Here is a 22,656-nt window from a genome sequence, read left to right as displayed (position 1 = left end):
TTTCACAGTCATTGATGATATGGGGCTGCATGTCAGGTAAAGGCACTGGGGAGATGGCTGTCATTACATCATCAATAAATGCATAAGTTTACATTGATATTTTGGACACTTTTCTTATCCCATCAACTGAAAGGATGTTTTGGGATGATGAAATCATTTTTCAAGATGATAATGCATCTTGCCATAAAGCAAAAACTGTGAAAACATTCCTTGCAAAAAGACACATAGGGTCAATGTCATGGCCTGCAAATAGTCTGGATCTTAATCCAATTGAAAATCTTTGGTGGAAGTTGAAGAAAATGGTCCATGACAAGGCTCCAACCTGCAAAGCTGATCTGGCAACAGCAATCAGAGAAAGTTGGAGCCAGATTGATGAAGAGTACTGTTTGTCACTCATTAAGTCCATGCCTCAGAGACTGCAAGCTGTTCTAAAAGCCAGAGGTGGTGCAACAAAATATTAGTGATGTGTTGGAGCGTTCTTTTGTTTTTCATGATTCCATAATTTTTTCCTCAGAATTGAGTGATTACATATTTTTTTCCCTCTGCTTGGTCTAAAAAAGTAACCGTTACTGACTGCCACAATTTTTTTTCCTGATTTCTTATAGTGTTTCTTAAAGCCAGAAAGTTGCCATTTGAAATGACTTTAGTTTTGTGTCATGTCTGTGATCTGCTTTTTTTCTACAAAATTAAACAACTGAATGAACATCCTCCGAGGCCGGTGATTCCATAATTTTTGCCAGGGGTTGTATTATTGTGAATGTTTTCTACTTTTTTTACTAATACGTAGCCCAATTTCATAGCCTTAAGAGTGTGCATATCATGAATGCTTGGTCTTGTTGGATTTGTGAGAATCTATTGAATCTACTGGTACCTTGTTTCCCATGTAACAATAAGAAATATACTCAAAACCTGGATTAATCTTTTTAATCACATAGCACTACTATTATTCTGAACACTACTGTATATCTCCATAAAGCATCGTGCAGGATTATCTAACCTGACTGGAAAGACAGCAGCATTCATTTCAAGAACACCCTTCCAGTAATCGTTTTGCACATGATTCAGTATTTCTGGCTCCTTGCCGTTACTCTTTAGCTTCTTTCAACACAACAGAATGTGATTTAGGGGTGCAGGAAGGAAACCACCGCAATGAATGTATGCGTGACTAAGAATAGGAGGAAAAATTAAGATAAAGGGTTTTACTCTGACATGTAATATCCACTTTGTAAATCCATTTTTGGGGGGAAAACATGCTGCCAGATATACATCTGTCTTTGTGTGAGCACGGCAGATGATTATTTCTTGACTGAAGGTCTGAAGATGAGTCATAACTTTAAACATAATGCATATTGTGCCTTCTTCTCATACCAGGAAAGCATTTTAGGAGAGAAGCCTTAACAGGAATTATTACTCTTCTGATACTAAATGTGAAAAATGCATTTAGGACTTTGACTTGAACCAGAGTTCTTCTATGTTATTACTGCTGTCAACTTCAAAGCAGCAAAACTTTGCAGAATGCAAAGCAGATTCAGTTTTAGAGTTAGGCCTGAAACACACTACAAGTGCAACGTGCACAAACCTTGCACACAGTCGACATGAGTAAAGCATCTCGGACGCATGTTGTCCTGCGTGTACCACGCCCCCCTTGAGAATAGACCCAACATCTATTTTCATTTTGAGATCATACAGCAACATTAAATAATTATCACCTGTTACTGGACTTTCTGTGACTTAGGAACGAAGTTACAGACATGAAAAATAGAAATACAATGAAAAGAAGTTTTTCAGCAGCTGAAAAAAGTCACGTAACTGCTGTTCAGTTAGAAGAAGTCACTTTCTGGTCTTGACTTCAGCAAACGCTCCTCATCTAAACCTGTGACCTGAGCCAAAGGATCTGGATTATAAAAATAATCTAACAAAGGAAAAGATGGTGAGTCTGTGTATTTGCATAAATATTTATATTTGTAAGTTTATATATTAGAAAAAGTAGAATATTAGTTAAACAATCAAGAAACAAAAGAAAACTGTGCACACATACACACACAAAAGCCCAATGTGATTGTGGCCTTAAAAATTGTGCCAAAAAAAAAAAAAGGTCACAGATGATGCAGTGTGGAATAAAAGTCATTATCAAAGACAAATCATGTAGAAAGACTGAGCAGTGATGCAATGCAAACATAGCGGAAACACAGTCCAGTGTAAATACACACACACACAAATGATGTGTGTGTCCAACGTGATCTGCATCTGGCACATGCGATGTATTTCAGGCCTTAGCACTCAAACAACGCAGCTGCTAGTTTTCATGTTACACCTGGATGTTTTTAATCCTGTGCAGTGTGCATATGTGGGTGTAACAAAGGTATTTTGGGCAATTTGTAAAATATGAGATTGTATTATTGTCATTATTTGTAGTTTTGGTGAAATGGAGAAAGATTTTGTTCAAAAGAAGGAAAATTTAAATTTCAGTTTGTCAGAAGACACATGGGAGACTTGAGCCTAGAATTGATCAGTTTTCATGTATTTAAATCCTTTGGTGATGCAAGTAATAAAAGATGCACGCTGCATATGTTCACAAATCACCACCACAGAAGCCTACAACTGTTTCAGAGTTGTGTGGGTGTCTTGGTGGCTTCCCTCACTCTTCTCCAATTTTTAAGAACTGGCTCATCCAGACAGATTTACTGGACACTAATATACTGTTTGTATTTCCAAAAGATTGATGTAAATGACGTCCAAGAAGAAAATGGTGTATTCAAGTTTCTTTATAGTTTTTGTTTTTATTGTGGTTCAGTAACTTTGTTCACTGAATTAAATATTATGTATTTTTATTTTTATTTGTTGAATATAATTATACATAGTAAATAAGTTTATTTCTGAACACAAGGACGGTACATCATGCTTCTTTTAAAAGCACTGTAATATAATCTCTGAAATTATTACATGCCCTGTTCAAACCAGTAACTCTTACTTGTTATTGTGGTACCACTGGTATGGATGTCAACCCAATTCTGGACCAATTCTGGTCTGGTCTGGTTTACTGGGTCAACTGCCACAGTGGTGGACCTGAACATGGGACCAGAACCTGGAGCACTGAGGAGTGGGGAGAACACAATAAAAGAACAAAAAAATTTAAATTAAGTAAATAAATAAAACTTTCATCTTCACATTTCATACAAGAAATACAGCTTTGTTCACTTACAGCGCATGAAGCTGATGATAATAGTTTTATCATTATATTGATATTGAATTATTTAAAAGCCACTTGTAAAATTACAAAGTCCTACAGAAGTTAACCAAAATTAAAGATGATAAAATGACAACAAATACTTGAACAAATTTAAAATAAAAGCCACATACTAAAAACATACACATCATCATAAAATACAATCAACCAACAGTCAAACGTAAAGGAGTTTAAAATGTTGGAGGAACCAAAAACAGACAGTTGGACAGTTACACTTTTACATGAGTCACTCATGAGGGTCTCAAAGTTGAGAAATTTTCAGGACACTGAATTTGGGGTCCAAGGTTGAGAAACTCTTCTGGACCTGTAGACTCAGAATCAAAAAGCCGTACTGGAACTCTAACAGCTGAGGCAATGATATCAAGTTCACTTGGTTCCTCCAAAAGAGAAACCTGTGGTTGCTGTGAAGTCTTGAATTGTGACATTAAAAAATTTACAAGTGTGTTATGTGCATTCAAGATGTTAAACTGGAATTCCTAACCTAATACAAATTTATCTTAACCTTAACCTAATGCTGACTAATTCAACCTCTAAACTTAATGATAACTCTAACTTTATACTAATCCTAACCTTATCCTGATGCTAATCTGAACCTTAACTTGTTAAACTTAACCTTAGCCTGATGTTAACTCTAACCTTAAACAAATGCTAACCCTAACCCAACTTTAACATATTGCTAACTTTAACCTAATCCTAATATTAGCCATAACTTGGAAACCTTATCTTAACCCTAACCTATCCTTAATTTAATGATAACCTTCCTAATCCTAATGGTAATCTTAAAATTAACTTGTTAACCTTAACCTGTCTTTAGCCTGACGCTAACACTAACCTTAAATTAATCCTAACCCTAACCCAACCTTAACCTAATGCTAATTTTAATTAATTTAATTTTAATTTACCCTAACCTTAGCCTGATGCTAACTCTAACCTTAACCTAATGGTTACATTTTGCTAACGATATTTTCTTTTTCATTTAAATGGTAAATGGACTGCATTTATATAGCGCTTTTCCATCTGCATCAGACACTCAAAGCGCTTTACAATTATGCCTCACATTCACCCCGATGACAGTGTGCTGCCATACAAGGCGCTCACTACACACCAGGAGCAATAGGGGATTAAAGGCCTTGCCCAAGGGCCCTTAGTGATTTTCCAGTCAGGCGGGGATTTGAACCCATGATCTTCTGGTCTGGTTGGAAAAGCCCAACACCTTAACCACTAGACCATCACCTCCCCTAAAAATATACGATTGTTGTGAAATGAGCAAACTGTGATTTTTTTTTCCCCACAAAGAATCAAACCAGTGTTTTCTGATTCAGAGTTTGTTGCCATAGTGATACAGAACCCGTTGAGCTGACAGTGATGATTGTAGCCTTCAGACTAATGTGGGGTTTTTGTTGATTGAGGTCAGGTCCGTGTTATAATCCTGTGTCGGAACTTTGGGTGATACATCACAGTCAACATGACTGTATATACAATGAATGATTAACAACAAATTTTAGGTGAGTAAAGCGTTCAGTGCAGGCACCTATCCAGGTCCAGGCTGCAGTGACAGTTGACTAAGTAGCTCACCCCACACTTCCCTATCCTTAGCCAAGTTGTCCAACTCTTTCCAGGGAGATCTCAAGGTGTTCCTAAACCACCTGGGATATACAACCCCTGGCAAAAATTATGGAATCACCGGCCTCAGAGGATGTTCATTCAGTTGTTTAATTTTGTAGAAAAAAAGCAGATCACAGACATGACACAAAACTAAAGTCATTTAAAATGACAACTTTCTGGCTTTAAGAAACACTATAAGAAATCAAGAAAAAAAGATTGTGACAGTCAGTAACGGTTACTTTTTTAGACCAAGCAGAGGAAAAAAATATGGAATCACTCAATTCTGAGGAATAAATTATGGAATCACCCTGTAAATTTTCATCCCCCAAACTAACACCTGCATCAAATCAGATCTGCTCGTTGACATTGACCCTATGCCATGACATTGACCCTATGTGTCTTTTTGCAAGGAATGTTTTCACAGTTGTTGTTCTATGGCAAGATGCATTATCATCTTGAAAAATGATTTAATCATCCCCAAACATCCTTTCAATTGTCCAAAATATCAACGTAAAGTTGTGCATTTATTGATGATGTAATGACAGCCATCTCCCCAGTGCCTTTACCTGACATGCAGCCCCATATCATCAATGACTGTGGAAATTTACATGTTCTCTTCAGGCAGTCATCTTTATAAATCTCATTGGAAAGGCACCAAACAAAAGTTCCAGCATCATCACCTTGCCCAATGCAGATTTGAGATTCATCACTGAATATGACTTTCATCCAGTCATCCACAGTCCACGATTGCTTTTCCTTAGCCCATTGTAACCTTGGTTTTTTTCTGTTTAGGTGTTAATGATGGCTTTTGTTTAGCTTTTCTGTATGTAAATCCCATTTCCTTTAGGCGGTTTCTTACAGTTCGGTCACAGACGTTGACTCCAGTTTCCTTCCATTCGTTCCTCATTTGTTTTGTTGTGCATTTTTCGATTTTTGAGACATATTGCTTTAAGTTTTCTGTCTTGAAGCTTTGATGTCTTCCTTGGTCTACCAGTATGTTTGCCTTTAACAACCTTCCCATGTTGTTTGTATTTGGTCCAGAGTTTAGACACAGCTGACTGTGAACAACCAACATCTTTTGCAACATTGCGTGATGATTTACCCTCTTTTAAGAGTTTGATAATCCTCTCCTTTGTTTCAATTGACATCTCTCGTGTTGGAGCCATGATTCATGTCAGTCCACTTGGTGCAAAGGCTCTCCAAGGTGTGATCACTCCTTTTTAGATGCAGACTAACGAGCAGATCTGATTTGATGCAGGTGTTAGTTTTGGGGATGAAAATTTACAGGGTGATTCCATAATTTTTTCCTCAGAATTGAGTGATTCCATATTTTTTTCCTCTGCTTGGTCTAAAAAAAGTAACCGTTACTGACTGCCACAATCTTTTTTTCTTGATTTCTTATAGTGTTTCTTAAAGCCAGAAAGTTGCCATTTGAAATGACTTTAGTTTTGTGTCATGTCTGTGATCTGCTTTTTTTTTCTACAAAATTAAACAACTGAATGAACATCCTCTGAGGCCGGTGATTCCATAATTTTTGCCAGGGGTTGTATAATCCCTCCAGTGTGTCCTGGGTCTTCCCTGGGTCTCCTCACAGTTGGATGTGTCTGGAAGACTTTCCTAAGGAGACAACCACCTCACCAGATGCCTGAACCACCTCAACTGGCTCTTTCCATTTGAAGAAGCAGCGACATACTTGAACTCCTCCACTTGGGCCACTAACTCTTTCTTCACCCAGAGAGGACAATCCACCCTTTTCCAACAGAGGACCATGGTCTCAGATTTGGAGGCTCTGATCCTCTTCCTAGTCCCCTCACACTCGACCTCAAACCTGCTCAGTACACATCGCAAGTCACAGTCTGGTGAAGCCAACAGAACCACATCATCTGCAAAAAGCAGACATACAATTCTAAGTTCACCGATCTAGACACCCTCCAATACTCCACCTTGAAATCCTGTCCATGAAAATCAGAAACAGGATTGGTGACAAGGGACAACCCTGAGAGAGTCCAACACCCACTGGGAACAACTCCCGTTTAGGTGAACAGGGTTTGGTACTTTATGTTGTAGATGTATTTTTTTAAGTTACCATTCTCCCTCTCTCCTCTTTGCGTGCTGATGGAGCCTGCTTAGTGGTCTTTCTTCTCTCTTCTCCTCCCTGCGCCTCCTCTCCCTCCTGTAGGCCAGCGCTCTGTAGAACTCCCTCTGCTTCAGCTCCTTCAGGCGCTGGAAGGCAAGAAGAGGTATTAAGCAAGGAAGGAAAGTTTATTTATGGAACACCTTTCAAGAGCAGATGGGAGACAATTTAGGAGCCCGCAACCTCAGAAGCACCGGCTTCTTTAATTCTGAGTCTGGAAAAGAGGACAACCAAAGTCCCTGGTCAGAAAATCACAATTCCTTGTGCCGTGTCTGATGGTTTGTCCATCCCAGGCAGTTTCTGTAAATAATAACCCAATCAGTAAATGCCCTCATCCAGACAGTAATTAAATTTGATGCTCCAGACCACTTTAAAAGGACGCTTTGTTTTGTCTATTTAAACTTCCATAGACATGTCTGCCACCTGCTGGACATTAGATGGATTATAGAAAATTACAAACGGCTGTTGTTAAACTTATGTAGGTTGTCTGCCAGCTGCTGAAAACTGCTGAGAACACCAAGTGAACGCAATACGTGCACTGTGTTCACTTGGTGTTCTCAGCCCACTAGCGCCCACCTTATGTCGCACCAAACAAATATTTTGAAACTAGGATTACTTCCAGCGTATATTATTGGTGACATTATTACAGTTCTATAGGGTTTATTCATAATTTGCAACATAAAACCACATGTAAACCAAACCTTAGCCAAATGCTAAAGTTGCATGCTAACCCTAACTGAATGCTAACCCCAAACGTATGCTAACCTTAGCCTAATGAGTAATGGACCTTTCATGGGCCTTTAATGGGCCTTTCACACTGAATACGTCGGAAGAGTCAAATGCGTCAAAAATCTGTCTAAAAAGCATTATTTTCAATAAGATGTGTTGCTTTTTAGATGCGTCAGAAGCATCGCATCAAAAGCCAAGCTAAACCGACGCTTCTGATGGGAGCGCGCATTGCGGCTTTTCGGCAGGCTGACGCGGTCAAAGTTCAATCCAATCCAACTTTCGACGCGCTGAGCCGTGACATAGTTTCGCGTTGTCCAATAGGAACGACGCGTCGGGCCAAAACATGGAAGACTAGTGGCAGAAACCACTGATCTGTACAAAACAAATGTGTCACAGGACTGCTCATTTATAGAGCAGTTTTCTGAAGAAAATTCTTGGAAATGTTTTTTGTTGTTGTTTGTTACCTCAGAATTTCTGATTACTGTTTTAAAAAGTTTAGAACACTTGTAATTAAAATAGCTAAATAAATCAATAAATGATTCTTTAGAAACCTTTCATCTGTAAATTAAAACCACCTGTTATTTCAGATTAGATAATTTCTTGTTTAACATAAGGACATTTATTTTTAGACAAAATAACATGGAAATTTGTACTTTTTTTAAAGTTTGGTAGATTATTTATATCTCATTTCAACCACAAAAACAGACACTGTAAATAAATACAAATGTTTATTATAAATGCAACAGGAAATAATTTAACAATGACTGCAGTGTGACTGTAAAGTAGGATTTCTGTGACGTAAACCTCATGATGAATTTTTTTTATGGTCATTTCAACTTGTAATTTCGCCAAAATATGTAATTGCCTTTAATGTTGTTATCAGGACAGAGTCATTTCTAAAATATGAATTTGAGCACAATACGTGGAGAGCTTCTACTTGTGCAAATGTCTTTTGACTTTGATTCATGGACATTTTTAATGATCCGTTCATTTATTGTTAAAATATAAAATGAAACAGCTTTTTTAAAAATAATAAAATAGTTGCTGTTCAAAGAGCCTTTTATTTAGAAGCAGGTGATGTTATGCTGGATTCTCAGGACCAGATGAAGGTCTCTTCTGCAGCTTTGAACTCTGGTGTTGCTGAAGACACTTTTGTCCTATTTTGAAGAGCAGCGGTTTTCTTTCGCCTGGACTTCGTGGTGTTCAGCTCATCAATGGAAGTTTGGTTGTCTGCACAGCAAATGTTCCTGATTGGGACAAATAAAAATATTTGTTTAAATATAAAGAAACACTAAACAGTTTATATAAAAAAAGAAAAAAGAAAAAAACACGGGAAAAAAACTATGGAAAAAAATGCCCGTAAAAAAGTTATTTAAAGTTGAAATTTGTGGTCTCTGAAAAAAGCTGTAGCTTTATTTGGTAAAAATAAGAAAGACTGAACCATTTACAAATTAAAGCGTTCACTCAGATCAACAGTGCTAAAAAGCTAAGCTAACGTTAGCCGATCAATAAACTTTCACAGCAGTGCAGTAAACGTCACATTTTACTTTTATTTTATTCTCACCTCAATAAAGCTGCAGAACTAACCTCCGTTGGGCAAACTGGGACTTTGCATATATCCAAAAAGTGGGACATTTCAGACTGAGTGGGTTTGCTCCATCACCCCGGCTGCCTGCCTCGCTCTGCCCAGTGATGATGCCTGAAGGCCGGCTTCTCCATGCGGGTCGGCCCACTGTCGCGGTTCGATCGATATCCCACCAAGTCGTCAGTCCTCCCTCGGTTGGCGTCCGAAAAGTAGCTGAAAAAAAGCTTCTCCCAGCAGGGTGATGGGAGAATCGTTCTACTGCTGATTTTTTAACATTTTTTATGGTTCAGGCGACGCAAATTCAAGATGCCAATTGCTGAACTTTTTTCAGGTTGTGGAAACAGCCAGAGTGTGACGTAGCAATCTCTGCCCCCTTGCCACTTCCGAGGTGAAGGGTGACGTCACGCGTTGGAAACGCATCTGACGGACTGGAAGGCGTTGATGGATTGGCCTAACGTATTCAATGTGAAAGGCCCTTAACCCTACTCTTGAACCAACGCTAACCCCAATCTTATGCTTACCTTAACATAATGCTAACCCTACTGTTGGACTTATGTTAACCTTAACTTAATGCTAATGCTAACCTTAACATAATGCTAACCCTGCTGTTGAACATATGCTAACCTTAACTTTATGCTACCACTACCTTTGATGTAATCCTAATCCTAACCTGAAGCTAACTATATCCTTAACATGCCAGTGGAACGTCAGAAGCTTCAGGTTATACTGATGCTGAAGTGGGGTGGAGGTCATGATAACGCTCAGACAACAATGCTAACCCGTTGCTAACTCTAACTTTAAACTGTGCCCCACGTGAGGTGCCTTCCTTCAAAATCACTGTGATAACAAAAGTTACCATATTAGCCAGTTTATGCTGCCTCTGTGGTTTATCTTTTAAAATCAGTTGTGTGTAAGTATAAAGTTGTGTGTGTGTGTGTGTGTGTGTGTCTAAGTCATTCAGTGTCTGCTTTCGTACAGTCCAGACCACCTTAATTCACTTAGTGCGCCCCGTCTGCACGCCGGAGATACTGACACTGTGTGTGTTTATCACAAATAATAATGCAGCGGGTGGTTCATATCGCAGACGGACAGACAGCGAGGCGCACACATGAAGTGACAAACAGATACACAGACCAAAATAGATAAAATATTGAGGCAGACACACACACACACACACACACACACACACTGATGGACAAAAATGCAGAAAGACAGATGTGGCTTTTTCTTTTTCTTTTTTAAATTTCCCGCAAAGAGGTCTGGACAAGCAACACTGACAGAGCATGTAATGCCTCAGGGATGCTGCATTTTGTGGGATTTTATATTTCAAAAATAGAAAGTAGATTTGATTCAGAAGTGTGCTCAAGATAATTGGTGATTTAAGGATATTTAATCTTTAAAATCTTACAAGATCTCAAACATGTTTGGGTGGATTAATAAGGGAAGCTCAGATTTTCTATAGAGAATGATTGCAGAGACAACTGTCTGTGACATTATGTGACCCTCTCCTGTCCAAATGGCACCACGGATTTGAGCCAAACTAGGCACACATATACTTTGACATACAGGGAGTGACATAGGCTACTGACCACTTCAGTAGTAGTAGTAGTAGTAGTAGTAGTAGTAGTAGTAGTAGTAGTAATAGTAGTAGTAGTAGTAGTAGTAGTAGTAGTAGTAGTAGTAGTAATAGCAGCTGTCTCTTCTTGAGGCAGCTTCAGTCCTGCTCTAAGAGTTCTCTGGATTCCAGGATAGATGGGAGGTGATAGCTTTGTTGGTGAAGATGAAGTTTTCATTTCAGTCTCTGAATCAAACCCGCCTTGGGGCAGGTAATCAGCTAGCCACTCCCTATGACCCCTGACCCCCCCAAACCCCAAAAAAAGAAGACAGTCATCTGTATGACTTTGACCATAACTGTTGTGCTGATGTGTCCAAAGCTATGTCATGCTGAGTAATTTGCAAAGTGTAGAGCTGTACATTCATTCTGTGACCTAGAAAATGCAAGTCAAAGACCTTCAACCTTTGTTGGCATTGAGGTTTATCCAACAGCACGTAAACATCAGCAGTTCCAAAGGCAAGGATTGGGGGGGGGGGGGGGGGATTGTTTATTATATCAAAAAGTATGTTGGAGCACAGAATGTTTTTGTTTCAGGACGATCAAATATGTTGAATATAGTTTGTACATTTAAGAGATTTTCTGTGATTTCAGTTTTAAAAAGGTGTCTTCAACTGGACCATGGTGGAAATGCAGAACTATCCAGACCCTCACCTACCACTTCTGAGAACAAGATCCCAACAAAATCTTTGTGCATTTTTAAATAATGAAGTAATAGTATCTGTGGGCATGAAGAAGGGCTTTGGCAATCAGACATTTGATTCCAATGACCTCGACTTTCACCCAAATTGACTGACCACGCCAAAGCAATTTTGGAATCCACCTAAGTGTGCACCACATTTAGTCCAAACTGGGTTGAATATCATACTCCTTGCTCTTGACCATTGAGTTCTGTAACTGTACAGTCAGATTAGCTACAAATGAGGGCAACAAGCAGGTGCTGTTTCTCGCTTGGTGGGCCTTCCTGAGGCATGGGCAATATTTAATGATGGATTATAATGATGATGGACCTCTGCTTGGGTCAACCTTCACTGACTTACCAAATTCATCATCACAAGGACCTGGGAGGAGTTGCCAGCAAACAAACAGACAGGCAGATATGACCTGGGCCCCAGTGACTCATCTTGGATAAATTTGACCCTGATGGCCATTACTTGAACCCATCTCCATATGTGTACTACCATGTTTGGTGCAAATCGGAAAGAAAAATTCAAATTTTGACATTTCACCCCAATGGTTGACCATTGATGAATTTGGTCTCACCCAGGATGCCAGGTTCTTTGATGAAATCATCAAAGGACCTGGGAGGAGTTGGCCAACAAACATGCAAACATGATCTTGGGGAAATTTGACCTTGCTGGCCAATATTGAAACCCACATCCATATATGTCCCAGGTTTGGTGGACAGTGGAGTGACCTTTGCCAAAACAAACCACTCAAGTGGAACTCTGGGTTCCCACTACATCCATATTCCAAGTTTGCTGGGAATCTGCTAAAGTGTCTGGGAGGAATAGGGGAACAAATCATCATACAATGTGACTTTGTTCATTTGAGTTGTCATTTGACAGAATGGTTCCTTTGTTCCTACATTAAAAAAAAACAAAAAAAAAACTGCTGGTACAACGATGGCAGAAAATTCACTTCAGCTCTTTTCAAAATGTGAGTTAAATTAAGGTTAATTGACAGCGTGAAGTGCACCATAGGCCAAATGTTTCGCCGGTGATACGCTCCCCTCTAGAGGATTAATGAGAAGCGCACGTCACCTTTAAAAAGATCAACACTTGAGGATTTATTTGTTTCAGTCTGACTCCTTGAATCCGTCACACCATCAGTGCCGTTCCACTCACATGTCTGCAAACCGCTTCATCTCTAAAAGTAGACCGTGACTGACCGTGAGCCGCATCTGAGCTACTACGTGAAGAGTGGATAATATTACTGCGAGAAAATCTCATTTCTGCAAGTGTTGCAGTTTGGAACAATGTACCCTAAATGCTCTTGATCCTCAAGTAAACTTATTAAGTTTGTCTCGCAAATAACTCTGGAAAATATTATGCTCCCCTTTCACTGTCTGCAAGTGAAGGAATGATAATTGCAGTGAATATAAACTTTGCTTCCAGCAATAACGCTGTGAACGAGTTCCACAAAATCCCAACAAGGACACTTTTTTTCTTGTTTGTTTTTAACTGAAAAGTTAAAATGATATCAGGAAGAAGTGATAGTTTTTCTTCTTTTAAGATCAACAAAATGCCTGGCGATATGACACCTTAACAAGAGAATGAGGGTCCAGGTGCTTCCTGTCTTCCTGTATGGTTTTGGGAATTGGATGCTGACCAGTGTTCTAAGGTGACTGCTGGAGGTTTTTGCTGCTTGTTCCATTTGATTCTTGGGTAACATTGACGTTACGCTGGATAGAGAATCACGTTCACTGTGAGGGAACATCAGCGACGTTTTGGTCATGTGGCAGGTTTCACTGTGCACGACCCAACACTCAGGTGCATCAGTGTTGAGGACCCCCAGCAGGTGGAGCAGAGTAAGGACACGCCCACCTTTCATCTGGCTGTGGCAGGTAGATGGTTATAGATAGGTGGGGATGGACCGGTTGTCTACCTGGGTGTTTGCCATCCAGGACCCATGGTGGCTCTGTGGTTTGGCACCAATGGATGCTCACCTGACTTGACCCGACCTAAGTCAATAGTGGGTCTACAGAGGGGGTTGGCCCTGAGCAGCTGGCAAAAGGTGTGATAAAACATGGTTAGGGTCTTGCATAAACAAAAGAATGAAAAGATTTCCAGTGTTTAAAATAAAAAATTTGTATTAAAAACCAAAACTAGAGAGTCAGTATTGAATTTCCCAGATTGCTTTAGTCTATAGATTGCCTTAGGTTATAGATTTTTAACAGTTTCCAGTTGAGTATGCCATCAAACTCCCCCAGTTGTGGTGTGCCACCAAGTCACGCCCCCCCCCCATTCTGAAGCTAGATCAGCCACTGTTACCAAATGTCTACATATGACTACGTGTACTGTGATTTTGAAAAAAGTATTAAAAGTCACTAAAATCCAAAATTCACCAAAATGGTGGTATCAACACCCTGCACTCTAAAACTAAAAAAACAATTTACTTGAAATTTGTGAAAGGGTGAGGTTTGATCATTTCACCCAAAATCTCAACATATATAATAAATAACAACTGCAACATAACTGTTTACTCGTACACACTCTTAAAATAGTTAGACCTGCTAATTAAAATAGATTTTTTTTTTTGCTTTAATTGATTAAGCAATTTTAGCAAACACATTTTTAAAAAAATAATTTTTAAATTTTCCTATTTGTCTGTCAAAGTCCAAATATGAATGAAACACCTTTTCAATTAACAGTACAAATAAACCCATTGTGCTTTAAAGGTACAATAACCTGTTTTTTTTTTTGTTTTTTTTGGGGGGGGGGTATTTATCATCAATAAATCATGTTTATTTTAAATGGATGGGAACCAGTTTGACAAATATGCATCACATTATTGGTTTTGCTAAAAGTTTGTAATTCAAATGAAGAAAAAAAAGTATGTAGTTAAAAAACACAAAAAGCAGAACTCTTAGATGTGAGGCCAACACTGGCTTTGAGTTGACTTTTGGATGTGACCTGGTGGATGGTTTCCTCCTTGAATGGAACATTCCATCTTTCACCGCATGAAATATTCTTGCCTTTGCATGAATGAAAAAAGCATTCATTATTTGTTTTATATAACGCCTAACAATCCTGACAATGTCGTCCGTACCTGATGCCGTGTATTGATTTCTTCGTGCACAGACGGCCGTCTGCTTTCCTCAGTCCAGTGAAAAATCTCAACAGACATTTGTAGAGCTCTTAATGTGACAGCATTTGTACTTCAGGTAGAGACGTCCCAGCGAACACTGCAAATGCCTCCAGATGGCTTATGGTAAATAGATAAATGTACTCTATTTGTTTTGTTTTGTTTTGGGGGGTTTTTTGTTACAAGAATGAGCTCCATTAATAAAAGAAACCCCACCAAGCGTCATCCCTGCCAGTGTGGTGCAGTGGTGGCGCTGTGCAATGGCATAAAACATATGAAACCAAAATTGCATGGTAATGATCCGTATCACGTGACATACAAACCACCAATCAATGCAGCACTTTTTCCACATTTTTTTATGTTACAACCTTGTTCTAAAAGGGATGAAATTCACTTTTTTTTCTCAGAATTATAGCTTAGTCATCCGTGGGGAGCTCACAGTAAAGCTGCTGCTCCTTGCGTTGAAAGGAGCCAGCTGAGGTGGTTGGGACATCTGGTAAGGATGCCCCCTGGGCACCTCCCTAGGGAGGTGTTACAGGCACGTCCATCTGGGAGGAGACCCCAGGGAAGACCCAGGACTATGTGGAGAGATTATATCTCCACATTGGCCTGGAAACGCCTCAGGATCCCCCAGTCAGAGGTGGTCTATACGGCCCAGGAAATGGAAGTCTGAGGTCCCCTGCTGGAGCTGTTGCTCCGTGACCCGATTCTGGATAAGTAGTTGAAGATGAGTGATGATAGCCCATAATGACAATGTGGGAAAAAAAAAAATATTTTTGCAAATTTATTAAAAATTAAAAAAACTAAGAAATCAAATCAAATCAATTTTATTTATATAGCGACAAATCACAACAACAGTTGCCCCAAGGCGCTTTATATTGCAAGGGAAAAGCCATACAATAATCACAGAAAAACCCAACGGTCAAAACGACCCCCTATGAGCAAGCACTTGGCGACAGTGGGAAGGAAAACCTCCCTTTTAACAGGAAGAAACCTCCAGCAGAACCAGGCTCAGGGAGGGGCAGTCTTCTGCTGGGACTGGTTGGGGCTGAGGGAGAGAACCAGGAAAAAGACATGCTGTGGAAGAGAGCAGAGATCAATCACTAATGATTAAATGCAGAATGGTGCATACAGAGCAAAAAGAGAAAGAAACAGTGCATCATGGGAACCCCCCAGCAGTCTAAGTCTATAGCAGCATAACTAAGGGATGGTTCAGGGTCACCTGATCCAGCCCTAACTATAAGCTTTAGCAAAAAGGAAAGTTTTAAGCCTAATCTTAAAAGTAGAGAGAGTGTCTGTCTCCCTGATCTGAATTGGGAGCTGGTTCCACAGGAGAGGAGCCTGAAAGCTGAAGGCTCTGCCTCCCATTCTACTCTTACAAACCCTAGGAACTACAAGTAAGCCTGCAGTCTGAGAGCAAAGCGCTCTATTGGGGTGATATGGTACTAAGAGGTCCCTAAGATAAGATGGGACCTGATTATTCAAAACCTTATAAGTAAGAAGAAGAATTTTAATTATATTCTAGAATTAACAGGAAGCCAATGAAGAGAGGCCAATATGGGTGAGATATGCTCTCTCCTTCTAGTCCCCGTCAGTACTCTAGCTGCAGCATTTTGAATTAACTGAAGGCTTTTCAGGGCACTTTTAGGACAACCTGATAATAATGAATTACAATAGTCCAGCCTAGAAGAAATAAATGCATGAATTAGCTTTTCAGCATCACTCTGAGACAAGACCTTTCTAATTTTAGAGGTATTGCGCAAATGCAAAAAAGCAGTCCTACATATTTGCTTAATATGCGCATTGAAGGACATATCCTGATCAAAAATGACTCCAAGATTTCTCACAGTATTACTAGAGGTCAGGGTAACGCCATCCAGAGTAAGGATCTGGTTAGACACCATGTTTCTAAGATTTGTGGGGCCAAGTACAATAACTTCAGTTTTATCTGAATTTAAAAGCAGGAAATTAGAGGTCATCCATGTCTTTATGTGTGTAAGACAATCCTGCAGTTTAGCTAATTGGTGTGTGTCCTCTGGCTTCATGGATAGATAAAGCTGGGTATCATCTGCGTAACAATGAAAATTTAAGCAATGCTTTCTAATAATCTGCCTAAGGGAAGCATGTATAAAGTGAATAAAATCGGTCGTAGCACAGAACCTTGTGGAACTCCATAATTAACCTTAGTCTGTGAAGAAGATTCCCCATTTACATGAACAAATTGTAATCTATTAGATAAATATGATTCAAACCACCGCAGCGCAGTGCCTTTAATACCTATGGCATGCTCTAATCTCTGTAATAAAATTTTATGGTCAACAGTATCAAAAGCAGAACTGAGGTCTAACAGAACAAGCACAGAGATGAGTCCACTGCCTGAGGCCATAAGAAGATCATTTGTAACCTTCACTAATGCTGTTTCTGTACTATGATGAATTCTGAAACCTGACTGAAACTCTTCAAATAGACCATTCCTCTGCAGATGATCAGTTAGCTGTTTTACAACTACCCTTTCAAGAATTTTTGAGAGAAAAGGAAGGTTGGAGATTGGCCTATAATTAGCTAAGATAGCTGGGTCAAGTGATGGCTTTTTAAGTAATGGTTTAATTACTGCCACCTTAAAAGCCTGTGGTACATAGCCAACTAATAAAGATAGATTGATCATATTTAAGATCGAAGCATTAAATAATGGTAGGGCTTCCTTGAGCAGCCTGGTGGGAATGGAGTCTAATAGACATGTTGATGGTTTGGATGAAGTAACTAATGAAAATAACTCAGACAGAACAATCGGAGAGAAAGAGTCTAACCAAATACCAGCATTACTGAAAGCAGAAATCACACCTACATATATGTATTCACAGCAAAATTGAGCTCAGATGCAACCTGTTTTCACTGATCATCCTTGAGATGTTACTACAGCTTAATTGGGGTCCAGCTGGGATAAATTCAATGTCTCAGACACAAATCTAGGGAAGGGTACAGAAAGACTTCTGTTGCTTTGAAATTCCCAATGAGCACGGTGGCCTCCATCATCCATAAATGGAAGAAGTTCAGATCCACCAGGACTCTTCCTAGAGCTGGTCACCCATCTAAAGTGAGCGATCAGGTGAGAAGGGCGTTAAGCAGGGAGATGACCAAGAACCCGATGGTCACTCTGTCAGAGCTCCAGCATTCCTCTATGGAGAGAGGAGAACTGTTGTGTGTGGGCCGCCAGAAGAGGAGGTACTGCTGGCCCACCACCAGTGGGCGCCCTGCCTGAAGTGCGGGCTTCAGGCACGAGAGGGCGCTGCCGCCACGGACACAGCCGGGAGTGACAGCTGTCACTCATCTACTCAACATCATCTCACTCCATAAAGACCAGACGTCATCTCCACCTCGTTGCCGAGATATCGTACTTCATTGGAGGTAATATACTCAGCCGTTTGTGTTTTACACATCAATCTGTATATTGTGAGTCTTTGCAGGAGTACCTGTTATCCTCTGTCTGCAGGAGCTGATTGAGTGCTGGACTGCACTCTTTTCCCATGAGGAATCACTGCGGTACTCAGCAAGATATTGAGTGAGAGGTGGAGGTGGCATTCCCACCATAATTGTTACTGGGTGTACACACACCCACACTTGACTGTCTTTGTTCTCGCCAGCAGTACCAGATCCGACAGTCGGGGACGGTGATCACCTGGGAATTCGGGTCTTGGCGGCTCCAGTATTCACCAGGTTCGGTGGCGGCGGAAATCGTGTGGTTCCGGCTCTTCTCAGGACAGACGTCTTCTATCCTCGAGCCTGCCCACACGTCACCTTTGTGGATTGACTGTTATCAGATTCTGAGATTGTCTGTATGTTCGTTGTGCTCCTTCACAACATTAAATTGTTAATTTTTGGCTCATCTATTGACCGTTCATTTGCGCCCCCTGTTGTGGGTCCGTGTCACTACACTTTCACAACAAGAACCTTCCAGAAGGACAACTATCTCTGCAGCAATCCACCAATCAGGCCTGTATGGTAGAGTGGTCAGATGGAAGTCACTACTTAGTAAAAGGTACATGGCAGCCCACCTGGAGTTTGACAAAAGGCTCCTGAAGGACTCTCAGACCATGAGAAACAAAATTCTCTGGTCTTATGAGACAAAGATTGAACTCTTTGGTGTGAATGCCAGGCATCATGTTTGGAGGAAACCAGGCACCATCCCTACAGTGAAGCATGATGGTGGCAGCATCATGCTGTGGGGATGTTTTTAGCAGCAGGAACTGGGAGACTAGTCAGGATTGAGGGAAAGATGAATGCAACAATGTACAGAGACATCCTGGATGAAAACCTGCTCTACAGCGCTCTTTACCTCAGACTGGGACGATGGTTCATCTTTCAGGAGGACAATGACCCTAAGCACAAGATATCAAAGGAGTGGCTTCAGGACAACTCTGTGAATTTCCTTGAGTGGCCCAGCCAGAGCCCAGACCTGAATCTGATTGAACATCTCTGGAGAGATCTGAAAATGTCTGTGCATTGACGCTCCCCATCCAACCTAATGGAGCTTGAGAGATGCTGCAAAGACGAATGGACATAACTACCCAAAGATAGGTGCACCAAGCTTGTGTCATGATATTCAAGAAGACTCAAAGCTGTAATTGCTGCCAAAGATGCAACAACAAAGTACTGAGCAAAGGGTGTGAATACTTATGTACGTGTGATTTCTTATTTTTTAATTTTTAATAAATGTGCAAAATTTAAAAAAAAAAGTTTTTCATGTTGTCATTATGGGGTGTTGTGAGTAGAATTTTGAGGGGAAAAAAATGAGTTTCAGTACATTTTGGAATAAGGCTGTAACATAACAAAATGTGGAAAAAGTGAAGCGCTGTGAATATTTTCCAGATACACAGTATGTACATATGCTTGTGTATATGTATGTGTGTGTCTATATAACTACAAACATGAATCTGAATTAACAAAAGATTTGGGAGATATGCAAAGTCAAAATGTCAAAGTAAAAGTAGGTTGATATTAGCATCTCTATGCAGCCGTATTTTCATTTATTAAAACCTTAATTTCCTTTTGATGATGGCTTATCATAAAATCAGAGACACAAGGCATTTAAATTTTATTAGCATCAGTAACAGCTGAACTAAATTCCTTTAGGCCGTTTCACTGTTATGACATTATCCTTTCCAATAAAAAGAATTGCTAGAAGTCAAACAGCTGGCAGTGTGCACGCAAACTGCTGTTGCACTTTTGTCCACCACAGTTGTGTGTGTGTGTGTGTGTGTGTGTGTGTGTGTGTGTGTGTGTGTGTGTGTGTGTGTGTGTGTGTGTGTGTGTGTGTGTGTGTGTGTGTGTGTGTGTGTGTGTGTGTGTGTGTGTGTGTGTGAGACAGAACGCTGCACAGTCCTCAGGCTGGTTTTTGGGACGTGGTGGGCTGACATCGGGGTGAAGCTCACCTGTTTGTGGTGGTGGTCGTAGGAGTTGATGTGGTTGTCATACTGTTGGTGTCTCACGTACTGCTTATCGCACAGCTCGCAGTAGAACCTGGAGTCGGCGTCCTCCTGCAGGGGGGAGAAAGGGACGGATGGAGAGAAAGCGTGTTATTGTTAAGTGTGTCATTGTGGAGCCACTGGTGCATATGGGAGATTTATGGTTTATCTTTTTGCAGTTCTTCCTGAATTCTCACCCCCGAATAAGGAGGGCATCAACGTAATCCGATTATCACCCAGATTCTGTGCCCTCGAGCGTCGGCGAGTTGTTTTTATGCTTTCAGAAGATACTAAACTCAAAACACGCGAGTGGTGAATAACAATCACAGCCGACGAGCTGCATGTCATAAAAATTTATGGATCATAGTCGGACTTTTAATTTGTTTCCTGTCATACGGGGGCGGGGTCTTAGCATACATGTGGGCATGCATGCGCGTCGAGTGTGTCATGTGGAGTGATGTTGTCTCTATTGTTTCCGACAGCTAATTGGTCCTTCAATCAAAACTATTGATCAGCAAACCGAGCACCTCCATGAATGTAAACACACAGGCACTTCTGACGCACGTGTGAACAAACAGATAGAACTGCAAAAACACATATTTTCATTGTGTGTTCAGTCCATGAAGACATTTTACACATTTACTAATGCAACATTGTACTGTTTGGTTTTGTTTTTTTGTTGTTGTTTTTTGTTTGTTTACAAGCCACACAGAGCAGCTCCATTAACAGCAGATTGATTTATCTTTAAAAGGAAGGGGCATTCAGTCTGTGCGTGACCTTCAGCAGAGGTCGGCACTTTGCAAGTGCACGTGTCACACTTTGCATTAGCTGGTGTCTGTCAGCTTCTGGGTGACTAACATTTGCCAGTGAAAAGCTTCCTGCACTTTGTTACTATCAGTAAAGTTCAGTGTTGCCAGATAATGTTCATATTTGTACAATTATTTATTCCTCTGATGTTCATTTAATGTTAAAAGTGCCAGACAACCAGATTGGAGTATCTCAGGGGTCAGTCTTGGGTCTCTTGCCATTTTCTTTATATGTAGCACCACTCATTCAATTTGTACATACTCATGGAATTAACTATCGCTGCTATGGAGACGACACACCGACCTACACACCTATTTTTTGCTTGAAATGTGTTTCAGGTGGCATTTAAGATCTGTGTGGCTGCAGATAAAAAAAAAATGGAAGTCATCCAGTTTTCTATTTCTGAATGAAGAAAAAAATGAGATGATGGTTTTTGGCCAAACACAAATTTATTTGATAATTCAACACTTTAACTTAATGAACATTTGACCACTCTTTGTGCTTTTGATGTGCACCCAGTCTTGTCCATAAGTAATTGGACAGTGACAATTTTTGTTATTTTGTCTCTGCACAGCAACACAATGGATTTAAAAGGAAACAATTAAGATGTGCTTGTATTGTAGAGGTTGTTAGCTTTGATTCAAGGGATTTAACAAAAATACTGCATTAAGAATTTTGGACTTTCAGCCAACTACACTGTAATTGCATTTAATAATTGTATACTTTTAAATGTGCACCAAATTTGTGGAAAGTATTGCAATGTATTGTGAAGCATGTGATATATACACAGGGTTGGGAGGGTTACTTTACAGTATTCCATTACAGTTACTAGTTACCTGTTGAAAAATGTAATCAGTAACGTAATCCAAGTACCATAATATTAAAGTAATGTAATTTGATTACTTTCAATTACTTCTGGATTACTCCAATATCAAATATGCTAATACAGACAAAAGAAACTAACTATAAATAGTCTTGACCACATAGTACAGTTTATTAAGCAAAAATAAAACAGTTTCTTTTACATGGCATGCTCTGTTTTACTTCACATTATGAATTAAGAGCACCACAATATTGTTTTAAACACACCCAGTGTTCACCTGCTAAATTTTTAACAAAAAATGCCAACCAAATGAAGGATAATGAAAACTCAGGCGTGTGCGGATGAATTTGTAATTAAAAGTGGCTTCCAGAACAATATACAAAACAACAAAAAAAAATGATGCTACTTGTTCAGTAAATTCGCTCCATGTTTAACATATCAGTCCACTTATTGAACTTTCAAAATAAGAACAAAAGCATAATGAAAACCATTAAGTAAATCCTGTCAGTAAGGAGGTGTGATCGCCATTTTAATTCCAGGCAAGTTAGTGATTTGCGTGCAGAGAAGTTCATGAAACAGGTGGAATATGCCGGAAAGCTGCGCATGTTGGCAAAGCCACAAACAAAGGAACAAGGGAGACAATAATTCCTTCCATAAGTAAGTGGTTTTGGTTCTTCTTGTCACTTTGTCTGTGATATTTGGATGATAAACAGCTGTATGTCTCCTGCTGTACCTGTGTCGCCCGATGACACGGACCATTAACTCTTCACTTATGTCTAGTTGATATTTTCCACTGCTAGACCAATGTCTAGTTAAAACACTTGTCGTTAGTGATTAAAATTGTT

The 22,656-nt window shown here is 39.9% G+C and overlaps 1 protein-coding gene across 1 annotated transcript in view; it reads right to left on the bottom strand.

Moving 5' to 3' along the window:
- Positions 1 to 22,656, bottom strand: part of LOC117523815 — a 129,220-nt gene that overhangs the window by 6,259 nt on the left and 100,305 nt on the right. The window contains exons 2-4 of the mRNA XM_034185424.1: positions 20,149 to 20,253; positions 6,939 to 7,075; positions 2,972 to 3,093 (exon numbers count right to left, since the gene is read on the bottom strand). Of these exons, the coding sequence (XP_034041315.1) occupies positions 2,972 to 3,093; positions 6,939 to 7,075; positions 20,149 to 20,253 (364 nt within the window). The remainder of the gene's footprint in view (positions 1 to 2,971; positions 3,094 to 6,938; positions 7,076 to 20,148; positions 20,254 to 22,656) is intronic.

This window comes from Thalassophryne amazonica, chromosome 13 (assembly GCF_902500255.1).
Source record: "Thalassophryne amazonica chromosome 13, fThaAma1.1, whole genome shotgun sequence".
In the NCBI taxonomy this organism is placed as follows: Eukaryota; Metazoa; Chordata; class Actinopteri; order Batrachoidiformes; family Batrachoididae; genus Thalassophryne; species Thalassophryne amazonica.
The sequence above is the reverse complement of the archived record's forward strand: the minus strand, read 5'-3'. Positions and strand labels throughout refer to the sequence as shown.